Raw genomic sequence first — 15,451 nt, 5'->3', positions numbered from 1 at the left:
GCCTCCTGTAGCAAAATTGTTTTCTTTTTCTCCTTAGGAAACCGACCTTTCTATATTTGATCTTATTGGCTTAGAAAATAAAATGACTCGCCACGAGTCAGAACTGCTGGGTAAGAAGAAGGTGACACGGAAACTCTTCGAGGAGCTGTTCACCGCGCCGCCACCGTCGGGCAGGCCAGCGGCCGTCAGACTGAAGCCCAGCAGGTGTGTAGTGTGGTGTGGAGCGTCACTTCCTGCTCACCGGCCAGCTCTGGCTGGGTCCTGGCTGGTTGTGTGTCGTGGGGTCTGGGTGGCATCCCCTCTTCTCCTGCTGAAAGGGACCCCGGCCCCGCAGCCTCTCGGGCAGACCTGGGACCACCGGGTTGGAGCTCCACACGAGAACTGGGGCTACAGCCTGTGAAAAGAAAGGCTAATCATCTAATTTGGCTCTCTGCTTCTCCTGGAAATTAATTGCCCAGATGTCCTTGGATCCTGGGATAAACAGCAGGGGTGTGCAGGGCACAGGAGAGGCTCTTTTCATCATCTTGAAGAAGCGCTGGGCTTTGGGAGGGCTCTGCGTGGGGAGGTGGTCAGGGGTGGGGTGGTCAGGCTGCCTCTGACCTGGTGCAGGTGTGGTGGCAGCCGTCGGCAGGGGAGCACTGCGGGGGGGGCAGGGTTGGGACCCTGAGGTCTGGCAGAGGCTCCACCCCTGACTGCAGCATCAAGGGCCTCCAGGGACATGATGCAGGTGCCACGAGACTGGGAGGAGCTGGGAGGAGCGGTGCGTGCAGATGGATGAACTCGAAACACGTGATTCAAGACAGGCCACACCCGTGCAGCCGGATTTGTGCACAACTCTGTGCTCCAGCTAAAAACAAAGAAAAAGCAGACAGGTGTTTTCGAGAGAAACGGGCCAGCTCTGCAGATGGCAGCCCATTCCTGTTGCCTTTTCTCTGTGTGACCTCCCTGGTGACTTGGATCCGACCACCCTCGCCTCAGCTGCGTGGCCCACGCTCACAGGAGCCTGCAGCCCTCAGTTAAACACATGGCCAGGGCAACGAAGCCGCAGTCCTCTTGGGGCTGGCCCGGCCTCGTTTAGTGGCTTTCTGCTGGCTGCACATTGCACGGGGGTTTTGATATAGAAGTCCTGCCATCATGGTTTTCCAGGTTAAAGAAATAGGAGGAGCATGTTGCCTGTGATAAATCGGACAAAGCAGCCATGGTGCGGATCCCCCTTCGCAGTTTTACCCACTGGTGCCTGTGGGGTGCCTTTACCATTTCTGCTGTTTCTCTCCATTTCCTGTACTGCCTTGTTATCTAGTTGTGCAAGTTGACTTTTCACCCCACTTTACTCTTATTCAAAAGAGTAGTAGAATGGACTTTATGTGTTAGATGCAGTTTTTCTAGTCCACGTTCATGGGAACTTAATCACATTCACCCCTGCATCGCCCAAGCGTTGGGGTAGATGTACCATTTTTAGGTACTAAGCACCTCCCTCAGGGTCCCTGGTGAGCGCTGCTTCTTAGCACAGCATTTAGAAATCCCCCTGCCCCTCTTTAAATGCACCCAGGGTGTGGGAACCCCACTGCCCGCGGGGCACCCTGTATCCCCGGGGCCCATCCAGGAGACTGTGCCTGCCACGTCTCAGAAGCGCTCATGTCTTCCTGCCCGCGCTCGGGCGTCCAGGTTGTTTCAGCCCGTGCAGTACGGCCAGAAGCCCGAGGGCCGCACCGTGGCTTTCCCCAGCACACACCCGCCCCGGACGGCCACGCCCACAGCCGCTGCCACGCCGCAGGGCCATGTTCGAGGACGGCCGCCCATCGCCACGTTCTCTGCAAATCCGGATGCAAAAGGTATGCCTCTTGTGGGGGTGTGCCCGGCACCACAGAGAGTTTTTGTGAAAGAAGTTCCTCGTGCTTCCCTGGCCCCATGGGGACGTGTGACCACTCCTCTGGGCAGGAGTGGGACCGTCCACTCTGGCTCTGCCCAGGAGACCATGTGTAGTTCTCACGTGAGTTTTAAGCTTTTTTTTTATGTCTTTGAACCGTATAAGATATCCCCTTCTTAGTCGAGTTACTGTTGATGAGATGGTGAAGATGTACCTCGGCAGAAACGTTCTCTTTTATGTCGGGAAACGCGTGTCGAAGTCATTTATGAAACTTCTGAGGAAGTCTGCTTTTGTGTTCTGTGCCACCGCTTCAGTGTAACCTGATTGTTACTTGAAGAAGGATAGGGTTAAATGGCAGAAAAGGTAATAAAAATTGTCTTCTAACCCTAATCTACGGGGTCCTCAACGTCAAGTCCCCTGTGCTTTTCTGAGATCTTCATAAATGCCAGAGCTGCTTGTTGCAAGAGCTCTTCGTGCAGCTGGGGACGCCGGCGCTGCCTGACCTCCGTGCGTGGTTAAGGTGTGGTTCTCACGGACACGCCCGAAGGGGCCGGCTTGTGACACTCCCGTTTACTCCAGAAATGCAGAAATGTCGTGGGCTGGTGGACTCGAAGTGAAAATACCAGTAGTTAACGATGGATAAAAAATTAGATTTCTCTCATCCTGTAGACCACCCACCCCCCTTTTTAGAGAGGGCGTCTCCTTTGAGAGACGGTATGAAGTAATGTTTGTTTTATTTCTTTAAAATTCGGGTTTAATACTGCATTTTCTGAAGAACCTCTAACAGCTTTGCACAAACCAACCTTATCGATTGCAGCGCCAGCAACCCCGTTTCAGACCTCTCAGGCCTCCACCGGTGCTCCGAGACACCAGCCCGCCTCGACCTTCAGCACAGCACCTAGCCCAGCCCATCCTGTGAAACTGCGGGCTCAGACCACTGCCCCGGCCTCCACCCCGGGCCCGCCCCAGCCCCAGCCCCAGGCCCCCTCGCACCCGGCCGGGCAGAGCGCGCTGCCTCAGGGGCTGGTGCTCACCTCGCAGGCCCAGGCGCGCCTGCCTAGTAAGTGGCTTCGCCTCTCCTGGGTCTGCCACCTCTTTGCACAAGGACATCGCGTTCACACGAGCGGCGTGTGAAGAGCCTTGCTGTCCACTCCCTTTGTCTCCCCAACCCCGTGTCCGGTGCTGCCTTTCACCACGCTGTCCTTTCCAGCCCTAAAGCTACAGAAGGAGGGCTCCACTCAGGGCCGGCGTCCAGGGTCTTGTCCTTTCTCTGTCCTTCCTTCTGACCCCCTCCGTCAGCCTTGCTTCTCTCCCGTGCTCATGGTCTGCCTCGGTGGCCGAGGAGGGCACTTCTCCTTAGTGAGCCACGCGTTTGGGCCGTCAGCCTCCAGGGCCCCTCGGAGAGCAAAGGGCAGTCAAACGAAAGCCTTGTGAACTAGGGTTCGACTTCCTTTTAGTCTCTTGCTTATTACCAAATTTAAATCTGGAATGACTGTTGCTCAAGCGAGACATTTTGTAATAACTCACTGAAACATCGCAACCTTCTTGCATTTTTTAAATAGAACTTTTTATTGTGACCAGCGCGATTAGGGTGAAACCTCTGTCCACCCTGCTGTTGGAAGTACCCTGATGGAAACTGTCCTGGGCTACACCATTTCTCAGATGCCACCTGGAGCACTTTATCTGTTGGCACAAGTTGTGTTGAGGCCTTTCTGGAGAGACGGGAGAGAGAGAAGTAGTGTCATGAGGAGACACCGGGTTCAGGCTCGTTTTCTCTTGTGATGAGCCCGTCCTCCGTGCCAGCAAATGCAAAGCCCTTATCCTGGTTCATTGCCCAGGGGAGGAGAGCCCTTGCATACATTTCGGTTTTTCTTTCTTTTTGGCCAGGGGTAGGAGTCCCGGGGGTGTACCCAGGAGCCGTGCTTGGGGGGCGTAGGGCCAGGCCGCCTTTCATGCCTCCACTTCTGGACTGAGGAGGGCTCGTGGGAGAGTCGTAGTTCTGTGCACAGATCTCTGCGTCTCTTTTTCCGTTTTCCCTTCATGTTTATGGTTTCTGTGGGCAAGATATCCTTGGATGTTTTCCTCGTCTTTTGCTAACTATCCTCTTTATAGCATCACTACTAATTCTGGCCTGAATTTTCATGGGAGGAACATTTAGACTCGAATATCAACCATTGGGTTTAAAAAGAAAAAAAAAAGCCTTTAAAGCTATTATTCAATTACAGTTTGAAGGTGGTACCTTTTTGAGTTAGGTGCATATGACTCCATCTGAGTTCTGTTTTTTAAAAAAAAAATGCTTTAAGCAGTGTTAAATCTTCCATTTTTTCACAGTTAAAATTACAGACCGAATCCTACGATCTAGTTCAAATTAGTGTGAAACACTGTATCATAAAGTGTGATGTATTTATGTACTTAAATACATTTCCACATTTTGAAAAGGTTATGGGTATAATTGGAGCTAGTTCTCTATTTCATATCTATAGTGATAAAATCTTGTTTATCTCTGTGAGCTAAATTGGACATGTAGAAAGGATTCTGACGTTTAGAGGTTGATATGAGAGTTTCAAAGTGTATGACCAATACATTTCCACTACTTCTGATGTTTGCTACTTTTTTATGGCCTGGAAAGAAAAGCAAAATGTTCCTTAAGGGCTTGGTTAATTATATTAACATCTGATACTCTAAAATTTCTACCAGTTATGATGAAGTTAACCATTAAAATCTGGTGTTAATTTTAATTGTTTTTTCTTTTCTATTAAAATATTTTCTGAAAGTGTTAGAAATACCTAATAAATGTTTCTGTGATACTTCAGTTTGCTACAGACGGTCATTCTCTGTGACAAGTGATCGTCAGTATAGCAATCGAAAACTTTTCCCAAGAGTTTTCTTTCTCGTCTCCTCTGCGTCTCTGCAGGTGGGGAGGTGGTCAAAATAGCCCAGCTGGCTTCCCTCGCGGGCCCGCCGAGCCGAGTCGCCCAGCCGGAGAGCCCCGTGACGCTTCAGTTCCAGGGCAACAAGTTCACCTTGTCGCATAGCCAGCTGCGGCAGCTGACAGCTGGCCAGCCCCTGCAGCTCCAAGGTAGGGTTCGCTGACGGGCGGTGACCCACGAAGGCTTTAACCCGGGGCGTCCCGGCAGCTCCCCCCTGCAGCTGTGACTTTGGCCCCCTTAAGCACAGGTGCTTCACCTGTAAATGGCCTTAATGAGTCTCACCTCGTTGGTGTTCAGAGGACTTGGGAGGTAACGGGTAAATCACCTGGTGGCCTGGCCCTTGACACACGTTAAATAGAGGATAGTCGTTTTTAAATAAAATCTGCCCTTTTTTTTTTTTTTTTTTTTGGTGCACCATGAAACTTATTTATTCAGTTCCACACTTACACAAAAGTGCTGTAATAAAATATCTGTACACTACTTTTGTTACAAATATAGATAATATTTAAAGAGACTTTATATATTCTAATGTAGGAGTTTCACGCTCTAAAATGGGAATGAACACATGATAATTCCTCACCAGTTGTCTCAATAAACAGCTCCATCTGTTTCCCTTAGTCTTAAGCTATTGTATTACAAGATGTTAATATAAGGCAATGAAATGAACTTATGTTAATCCCCTTAATTTTTCTATCAATTTACTAATGGCATACAACCAAAATAATTACTAACACATTGCTTTTTCTCTGTCATTAAGATTAATACTAATTGAAAACCAACTGCACAGCACACTGACACAGTTTCCCTGTTTTAAAAATCAAAATAGAAATATTTACTCCTTTCAAATTTCATTGTGAGGTAAATTGTCCTAAAAGTGCCAAAGGTCCAGCAATTTATGTAGGAGAAATTATTTTCTTTTATGTACAGATTCCAAAACTTCCAGACCAAAGCCCTCCCAAGCCTTTGGCTGAGAGCACCGTGTTCGTGTAGTAACTGCTTCTCGGAGGAAACGAGGGGATGCAGCTTAGGTCATGTTAACCCTCAGTGACTCAGCTGGAGGGTAGGACCCAGAGGGGGGACCCGGCCACCTCCCCAGGCAGCCGCCCCCGACGCGTTGTCGTTCACGGCTCTCATCGGCGTGGGAGGTTCAGTTGTCAGCCAGGTCTGGAGTGCTCTGTGTGGACGCTGGGGACACGCACCTCAGCAGAGCAGAGGCCCCCAGGAAACCCGCAGCAAAGAAACGGGTTCATCTGGTTTTATTCCATATTTCTCTGGGTTTTTTTTTGTTTTTTGGGGTTTTTTTTGCGCTACGCAGGCCTCTCACTGCTGTGGCCTCTCCCGCTGCGGAGCACAGGCTCCGGACGCGCAGGCCCAGCGGCCACGGCCCACGGGCCCAGCCGCTCCGTGGCATGCGGGACCCTCCCGGACCGGGGCACAAACCCGCGTCCCCTGCATCGGCAGGCTGACTCCCAACCACTGCGCCACCAGGGATGCCCATTTTCTCTGGTTTTTTGACCAAAGGGGCGAGGTGATCTCTTAAAATTTCTGGTGAACTCTAGTTTTTGTAGAGGACGATTCCGGAGTAAAAGATGCCAGGAGACTTCATCACAGAGAGGTTGAAAATGGCAGGCTCCTGGGACAGTGGCTATAGAGCCACGGCATTTGGGCTAAACAAAAAACGAGTGTTTTGGTATTTCTTCATCCAGCTTGTCTGGTTGGCAGGCACCCAGCATGGGATCTGGGAGCCGGGACCTTGCAGCCCGTGACGGGCTCAGGCCTCGAGCAGACGTGACAGGTGCTGAGCGGGCACTCGCCGCGTTCCCCGGAGTCGGTCAGGCACCGCAAGGAGTGGGGGAGCTTCTTCTCGACGTTAAGCCAAGTGACCTTGACCCTCGGCGTTTTCGCTCATTGTGAACGAAATAGTGTCATTTTTCTCCAAGTCACTGAACTTGGCATTGCCTCGTTGGAGGAAATTTCATTTTGGATTTTCGGTTTATTGCCTTGTTTCTGTACCTTAGGAAGTGGGTGTAGCCTGGGGGTTGAAGGCACACTCGGCTTGTGACTGACCCCCGTGCACGTGTGCTTGCAGGCAGCGTCCTCCAGATTGTGTCCGCGCCCGGGCAGTCCTACCTGCGACCTCCAGGCCCCGTGGTGATGCAGACAGTGTCTCAGGCGGGGGCCCTGAACGCCCTGGGAAGCAAGCCCCCGGCCGGCGGCCCAAGCCCCGCGCCCATGACCCCGCCAGGTAGAGTGCTGTGAGCCGGAAGGAGACTTGGTTTTGAAACTTCTTTTCTTCCCTCCTTCCTTCCTTCCTTCCCCTTTCTTTCTTTCCTTTCTTCCTTCCTTTCTTTCCTTTCTTTCCTTCTCTTTCTTTCTATAAATTTATTTATTTATCTCTGTTGCCATGCACAGGCTTCTCATTGCAGTGGCTCCTCTTTCTGCAGAGCACGGGCTCTAGGCACGTGGGCTCAGTAGTTGCGGCTCGCGGGCTCTAGAGCACAGGCTCAGTAGTTGTGGTGCACGGGCTTAGTTGCTCTGCGGCATGTGGGACCTTCCCGGGCCAGGGCTCAAACCCATGTCCCCTGCATTGGCAGGTGGATTCTTAACCACTGCGCCACCAGGGAAGTCCCTGAAACTTCTTTCTGACTTTCTTTGCTTCTGAGGCAAGTGGGGAGTGTGGATGATTTCTGTGATGCCTCAGAACGGGTAGTCCCAGTTGTGGCCACCTCTGATTTCCATAGATGGCCCGTGTCAGCTTGGTTTCTTTTCTTTCTCTTTTGCTCCCAAAGGTACTGGTCGAACATAACCACCCTCACTCAGCCTTTAGATGTTTGATTTGGTTTTGCTCTGACAAGAAACTTGGAATCATGAGAAATTTTGCTTGTTAATGTTACAGATACACTTAGGGAACGTGCTAGAAGTTCTTGGACAGGTAACGGAGCAGGGTTTGGCCCTGGACCTGTCTGCGGCCAGCGCTCCTCCCTGCCTGTTCGGCAGCCTGCTTCCCGCCGGGGTCCCCTGCTCTCCAGACACACCCTCACTGCAGACATCGGGCACGGGCACTTGGTTCGGGTTGATGTATGCGAGCGGCAGGGACCTCTCCCGAGTGGAATCCCTGGTCACTGCCCAGCCCCAGGCCCTGGGTCATCTGTGGTGCCGCTGTGGTGGGGCCTCTGCACCCCGTCCCCACTGGGCTCTGTCAGTGGGTGGGTGCCGGAGGGACCGTGAGGCTGGCAGCATCGCCTGGCGGCCGCTCTGCCTCCCAGCCAGGCCGTGCAGCTCTACTCGGTTGGTCTGTTCTTCAGGCTTTTTTCCTGCTTCCTGGAACCAACTGCCAGCACCCTCCCCAGAGGGCGCTCAGTCCTGGTCTGCGGGCCCCAGGTTCCCGACCTGACACCAGTCTGGCTGCTAGGTTCTAGTCACCTCAGCCCTTCCCTGTCGCTCCCTGCAAGTGGCCCCTTTTCGGTCCTCAGCCACCTCTTCTGCAGGCCCTTGCGGTGGAGCCTGTCAAACGGGCAGTGTGGTGCGGCTGACGGGAGCAGGCCGCTTGGGGCCCAGGCTTCCCTCTGTCCCGGGCACGCAAGTCAACGCTGCCGAGATGCCAAGGGCAACAGAGCGCTGGGCCCGCGTGGCTGCTGCTTGGTGCAGTGACGGGAGTGACCGCGGGTCTGAGGTCACGCTGGGCGCTGCCGAAGGAAGCAGATTGCGGCGCTCAGCTCAGACCCTGGCCAGAGAGCGGGAACACTTCACTGGTGGTTGTGAATGGTTGACACACTCCAGAAACGTGCTAGTGAAAACTGACGATGTTCCAGAGAGCGTTGCCGGTAGTTTTGTATGCCAACCCTTCGTTTTTGCCTTTGTAGTGGGTGTGCCCAGCCGAGTGGCAGTCAGTCCCCTGGCAGGAGAACCTGGAGTGGCCTCCAAGCCAGCCTCTCCCGTCGCCGGGCCGACCCAGGTACGGGGCAGCAGACCCCAGCACGCGGTGCCAGCGCCACCCCTGAATGCGCGGAAGTCGTTCTCGGAAGCTGCTTGTCACCCGGGAGGGTTGTGATACTTAACCGCTTCTGCGAGGCGGCGTCAACTTACCTGCTGCTAAACACACGCCGTCTCTCCAAATTAGAGAGTTGTTATCTGAAAGATGCTTTCCTACTAACAGATGAAACCAGGCTTTAGGATTGCAAAACTCCCCTTTCCCATATTTTTATATCCTTCTGCCGGTCTTCCAGGCGTTAGAAGCGCCCACTGTGTCTTGAGAAGCACTTGACACGTTGGCGGAGAAAACGGCGCGCATGTGCTCTGCTCTCGTTTCTGTCACTGTTTCCCGTGGAGCCAGGCCCCCCCGCACGTCTGAGCGTGCTCTGCGGCCGGTCACCACGCGTGAGGGACCCATGGGGCTTGGCGAGGCCGGGAACCGGCCGTGCTGTTTCTCAGTAACCATTTTCATCCCTGTTTTTGATGAAGGAGGAAAAGACCAGACTTTTGAAAGAGCGGCTGGACCAGATTTATTTTGTCAACGAACGGCGCTGCTCTCGCACCCCCGTCTACGGCAGAGACCTATTGGGGGTTTGTTCCCTGCCCGGCAGAGGACACGTGCCTTGGCTCGGGGCTCCTGACGGAGGTCATGGGAAGGGGGCTGGGCCCGGGAGCCGGTACATGTCACCCTCGACAACTCACAGGGACCTGATTTTGACGCTGACTCAGCGTCAGGAATCCCTCCAGGACGTCATGGACAGGTAAGGTAGCGGCTGTAAGCGTTCTCTACTCAGTTTCTGTGTCACACCCAAGCAGCTTTTGTTGTTCTGTGGACGCTCATCTCATTCCTCTAAGTTTCTCCCCGGGTTGTCCCTTGGAGTCTGTCCGAAATCTGTTTCAGAGCCTTCAGCTTTGGCACCAGATGGCCTTTCCACCCTCCGGGAGCCTGTGTGCCCCTCCCTGCGGGTCAGTTCTGTACCGCACGGGCCTGGGCCTGTGTACAGAGCACAGCACCGCGCTCATTCAGGGCTGGGGGCCAGACCATTGTGTTGTAGACCACTTTCTCCATTTTGCTCTTTTAAAATAATATTTTAGGGACTTCCTTGGCGGTGCAGTGGTTAAGAATCCGCCTGCCAATGCAGGGGACACGGGTTCGGGCCCTGGTCCGGGAAGATCCCACATGACGCAGAGCTGCTGAACCCGTGTGCCACAACTACTGAAGCCCGCGCGCCTAGAGCTTCAGTGGTTGTGGCACATGGACTGAGTAGTTGTGGCTCGCGGGCTCTAGAGCACAGCCTCAGTAGTTGCAGCGCACGGGCTTAGTTGTTCCGCGGCATGTGAGATCTTCCCAGACCAGGGCTTGAACCCGTGTCCCTTAGCATTGGCAGGTGGGTTCTTAACCACCGCGCCACCAGGGATGCCCAATAACAGTATTTTATTAAGAAACCACAGGAATGATTTACCGTTGCATGATGAGAAGAAACATGTAAGAGTCCAGGGGTTACGATTCCACGCTTCCGCTGCAGGGGACGTGGGTTCAATCCATGGTCGGGGAAGTTTTGCATGCCGCTCAGTAAGGCCAAGAAAAGAGAGAGAGAGAGAGAGAAACAGAAGCCCAGATGCTGTTGGGGCCCACCGGCCGTATCAGCCCCTCCCCCGCCAGACCCGGGTCATGGTCTCTCTTTGCCCCACGTAGAGTGTCAGGCCCTGCTTGCAGCTTCATTCACTGCTTTGGCCTGATTTTTAGGTTCAGCCTGAGGGTATTTTCTCTCCCTTCTGTTCTGTTTGCCCTGGCTCCGCTTTCAGGGTTTTCAGGGCGTGTCCTCTTTAGGCCTCTCAGATCAGGAACAGCAATGATGGAAACGATGGAACTGGGAGTGGCCTCCAGAGAAGCTCCTTCCTGCGCTCTCTGTGGAGGGAGGTTGCCGCCCTCCATGCACTTGTCTTGTTTCGGATGCTGACTTGTCTTTTTGCCTCCTTTTCCTCTGACGTTACTAATGACTTTTTAAGACAGAGGCTGTTTGTTAGAGCAGTCTCGGGTTCCCAGCAAAATCGAGGGGAAGGCGCGCAGGGTTCCCGCCTTCCCCCAGCTGCCCCCACCGTCAGCACCCCGCGCCGGAGTAGCGCGCTCGTTACAGCCCACGCGCCTCCGGTGGTTCATCCTCAGCGCCCAGGGTCCGCGTTGCAAAGGGGGCTTTGCTTCTGGCCTCGGGTGTTCTGTGGGCCCGCACAAGTGTATGATGACACCCGCCATTAGAGGATCATACAGAGTCGTGTCACGGCCCTGAAACCCCGCTGTGCTCCGCCTACTCATCCCTCTCCCCCCAGCCCCACCCCGAAACCCTGGCAACCACTTATCTGTTCACTGTCTCCATAGTTTTGCTTCTCCAGAATGTCAGATAGTTGGAACATAGAGTAGGCAGCCTTTTCAGATGGCTTCTTTCACGTAGGAATGTGCACTTAAGGTTTCTCCTTGTCTCTTCATGGCTCGATAGCTCATTTCTTTTTAGCCCTGAATAATATTCCATTGTCTGGAAGCACCACAGTTTGTTTAAAAACGTTCACCTACTGAAGGACAACGTGGTTGCTTCTAAGATTTGGCGATTATGAATAAAGATGCTACAAACATCCATGTGTAGGTTTTTGTGTGGACATGGTTTTTAATTCATTTGCGTGAATACCAAGGAGCATGATTACCAGATCATACGGTAAGAGAATGTTTAGTTTTGTTAGAAACTGCCGAACTGCCTTCCAAAGTGGTTGCACCATTTTGCATTACCACCAGCACTGAGTGAGAGTTCCTGTTGCTCCACATCCTCACCAGCAATTGCTGTTGTCAGTGGTCTGGATTTTGGCTGTTTTAATAGATGTGTAGCGGTATCTCATTGTTTTAATTTGCATTTCCCTGATGATACGTATGTTGAGCATCTTTTCATATCCTGATTTGTCATCTGTATACCTTTGGTAACATGTCTCTTAAGGTCTTTGGCCCATTTTTAAAACAGGTTGTTTGTCTTTTATTGTTGCATTTTAAGAGTTCTTTGTGTATTTTCGATAACAGTTCTTTTTTAAAAAAAATATTTATGTATTTATTTATTTATTTTGGCTGCATTGGGTCTTCGTTGTGCTCATGGGCTTTCTCTCGTTGCGGCGAGCGGGGGCTACTCTTTGTTGCAATGCATGGGCCTCTCATTGCGGTGGCTTCTACTGTTGTGGAGCACGGGCCCTAGGCGCACGGGCTTCAGTAGTTGTGGCACGCAGGCTCAGTAGTTGTGGCACGCAGGCTCAGTAGTTGTGGTGCACGGGCTCAGTAGTTGTGGCGCGTGGGCTGTAGAGCACGGGCTCAGTAGTGGTGGCTTGCCGGCTTAGTTGCTCTGCGGCGTGTGGGATCTTCCCGGCCCAGGGCTTGAACCCGCATCCCGTGCATTGACAGGCAGATTCTTAACCACTGCGCCACCAGGGAAGTCCTTGGATAACAGTTCTTCAGCAGTTCTGTTTTTGGCAAATATTTTCTTCTAGTCTGCAGATTGTCTTTTCACTCTCCTGACTTTCACAGAGCAGATGTTTTGTGATATCATCAAATGTCTATCCAGTCTTCACATTTCTGATTATTTCATAAGTATTTTTTTATATCTCAAACCAGAGTCACAATGAGGTAGATATACAGCCATCAATTCATATCTCTTATGTATCTTTTAATCTGTAGGTTCTATTTCTATTTCTCCGTTTTTTTCCTTGTAATTTATTTGTTGAGAAAACCTGGTGGTTTGCCGTGTAGAATTTCCCACAGTCTGGATTTGCTGATTGATCCCTCAAGGTGTAATTTAACATGCTGCTTTGTTCCCTGTATTGTCTGTAAACTGTTCATTAGATCCAGAGGCTTGATCAACTTCAGGTTTATTTGTTCTTATTTTGTGGGTTTTTTATTTTTTGTTTTTTTGAAGAATAGGTGTTACTGTATACTGCCATTAGGAAGACATTGTGTCTGGTTGTCCCTTTTAGATTCATTTTTTTGCACGTGGATGTCCAGTTCTAGCACTATTTATTTTTTGGTTTTTTTAAATAAGTTTATTTTATTTACTTTTTAAATTTTTGGCTGCATTGGGTCTTCATTGCTGGGCACGGGCTTTCTCTAGTTGCAGCGAGTGGGGGCTACTCCTTGTTGCGGTGCGCAGGCTTCTCATTGCGGTGGCTTCTCTTGTTGCGGAGCACAGGCTCTAGGCGTGTGGGCTTCAGTAGTTGTGGCTTACGGGCTCAGTAGTTGTGGCTCACAGGCTCTAGAGTGCAGGATCAGTAGTTGTGGCTTACGGGCTTAGTTGCTCTGCGGCATGTGGGATCTTCCCAGACCAGGGCTCAAACCTGTGTCCCCTGCATTGGCAGGCGAATTCTTAACCACTGCACCACCAGGGAAGCCTTCTAGCACTATTTGTTGTAAAGAGTGTCTTTGCTCCCTTGTGTTATCTTTGTTCCTTTGCCAAAGGTCAATTGACTGTATTTATGAGAATCTCTTTCTGGGCTTTCTGTTCTGTTCCATTGAACTGTTTGTTTGTTCTTTTGCCAGTACCATGCTGTTGATTACTGTAGCTTTCTGGTAAGTCTTGAAGTCAGGTAGTGCCAGTCCTCCAACTTTTTCTTATTCAGTATTGTGTTGGCTCTTCTGGGCAGTTGCTTCTCCATATAAACTTTAGATTCAGTCTGTTGGTATCTATAGAATAGCTGGCTGGGATTGCACTGAATGTCTAGATCAAGTCGGGAAGAACTGACATCTTGACAGTATTGGATCTTCCTGTCCGTGAACATGGAATATTTCTCCATTTATTTAGTGCTTCTTTGATTTCATTGATCAGAGCTTTGGTCATAAGTGGTTTTGTAGTTTGCATGCAGTTGGTACCAAGTCATCATGCAAGCCCAGCTTGTGCTGAGTCCCAGAATGAGGGCTTTTCTGGAGCAGGTGGTGTCTGCAGGTTGGGAGGTGGGTGTCAGGTTGGCTGTAATGGCTCATCTGAGTCATCATGGTGCTGCTCTCTGCGGGGCCCCTCCTCCCAAGTCTGGCTCCCTTCCTGGTGGCACGGTGGCTGTAGCAGCTTCAGGGCTCACATCCTCCCGCAGGCCGTCCAGGAGACAGAGTGCCTGCATTCCGGAATTCCCACCAGAAGTCGGCAGGCTGCCTCTGCACCCATCCCTCTGCCCTGGGGGGCGCCCTGCGCTGGTCACTTTGATCTGGGAGCCCTCACTGGCTGGTACCGGCCGGGACCCGCCCCCGTGGTGGCTGTGATAGTGTGGTCCAGCAGCCCGGTGACTGGAGCTCGGCGCTCTGGCTGCTCTGGGGACTCCCGGCTGCCAGGTGGTTCTGCCCTCTTCCTTCTCGAGCCTTCGCTGCCTGAGACGGAGGGGCCGCTCGGTGGGGACGCCCTGGGCGCGCCGCCTGTGACGCGTGTGCTCCTGCTTCTCAGGGTGGCGTGCGTGGTCCCGCCGGTGGTGGCCGCGCCCCCGCGCTTGTGGGTGGCGAGGCCGCCCTCCCGCTACGGCCACAAGATGAGGCTCTTCAGACACTGCCTGCGGGAGCGCGCGGCGCCCTTCGCCCAGCAGCTGCGGCGGGTGACGGCCCTGCGCTCACTGCGGTTTCCTGAGCTGAGGCTGGTCCAGTTTGACTCAGGTACGAGACACCCCGTCTGTACTGCTGACCGTGTCGGATTTACTTGCTTTGGATTATGAGATGCTCTTGATGTTACTCATTTCATAGGAAAGCTGGAAGCGTTAGCTATCCTACTTCAGAAGTTGAAATCTGAAGGACGTCGAGTGCTGATTTTGTCACAGATGGTTCTCATGTTAGACATTTTAGAAATGTTCTTGAACTTCCATTATCTCACCTACATAAGAATTGACGAAAACGCCAACAGTGAACAGCGGCAGGTAGGGAGGAAATCATCTCTTTTGTTACCGTTTATGACTCAGTTGGGTCAACTTTGATGGCCAGCTTCTAACCTAGTTTCTCAGAGCTGTGCAAACTCAGTGTTGTCGTGCTTTCTAAGCAAGGGGAAGAACTTCTTAATGTCTTTGGACTTTAGCTCCATCCTTTGCTATTTTTTCGTAAGTCCTGTTATTTGGGAAATGCAGTCGGCTAGATGTCTCAGAATCAAAATTGGTGACCTGCAGTCCTTACAAGGAGGAGATGGGTGTCCTTCGGGAGGCAGCCACACGAAAACAGGGAAGTTCTCCAGACGGATCTACAGTTAAAGAATTACATGCCCGTTCTTTACCTGTCAGGTTAGCTAAGGGTAGCTTGATTCCATCAGGCACAGTGAGAGCAGCTTTCTCGTGCGCTGCTGGTGGGGGGCAAATTAGCGCAACTTTCTCGAAGGCGAGCTGACGGTGTGGGTTGTGCGCCTGACCTGCTAATTCTGCATCCAGGGCTGTGTCTCCTTCAGCAGCACTCAGAGATGCATATGCACAGTTGTTGATGGTGGAAATGTTTGTGATCAGCCCCAGTTGGGAGCGAAGTCCCAGTCCAGGAGTAGGAGAACGGGTCAGTAGTGGTCTGCGCGCCACAGGGCTTGGCCCTGTCCCGAGTGTCCCACAGCGTGAACTAGGAAGCCATCTTCAACAGCATTTCAGAACAGGTTTGAGTATCAAGGCAAAGCATTCCCGAGTGCAGACAAGCTGCTGGCCTGTGTATCGCATT

General features: G+C 52.0%; 1 protein-coding gene across 10 annotated transcripts in view; it reads left to right on the top strand.

Moving 5' to 3' along the window:
• EP400 (E1A binding protein p400) overlaps positions 1-15,451 on the top strand; it is a 114,156-nt gene that overhangs the window by 63,248 nt on the left and 35,457 nt on the right. For all 10 annotated transcript variants that reach the window (XM_081252268.1, XM_081252274.1, XM_081252276.1 and 7 more), the window contains 9 exons: positions 38-204; positions 1,666-1,832; positions 2,685-2,927; positions 4,782-4,946; positions 6,887-7,042; positions 8,661-8,752; positions 9,259-9,530; positions 14,223-14,425; positions 14,513-14,682. In XM_081252268.1, the coding sequence (XP_081108394.1) occupies positions 38-204; positions 1,666-1,832; positions 2,685-2,927; positions 4,782-4,946; positions 6,887-7,042; positions 8,661-8,752; positions 9,259-9,530; positions 14,223-14,425; positions 14,513-14,682 (1,635 nt within the window). The remainder of the gene's footprint in view (positions 1-37; positions 205-1,665; positions 1,833-2,684; positions 2,928-4,781; positions 4,947-6,886; positions 7,043-8,660; positions 8,753-9,258; positions 9,531-14,222; positions 14,426-14,512; positions 14,683-15,451) is intronic.

This window comes from Mesoplodon bidens (assembly GCF_964165515.1).
Source record: "Mesoplodon bidens genome assembly, chromosome: 13".
NCBI lineage: Eukaryota > Metazoa > Chordata > Mammalia > Artiodactyla > Ziphiidae > Mesoplodon > Mesoplodon bidens.
The sequence above is the reverse complement of the archived record's forward strand: the minus strand, read 5'-3'. Positions and strand labels throughout refer to the sequence as shown.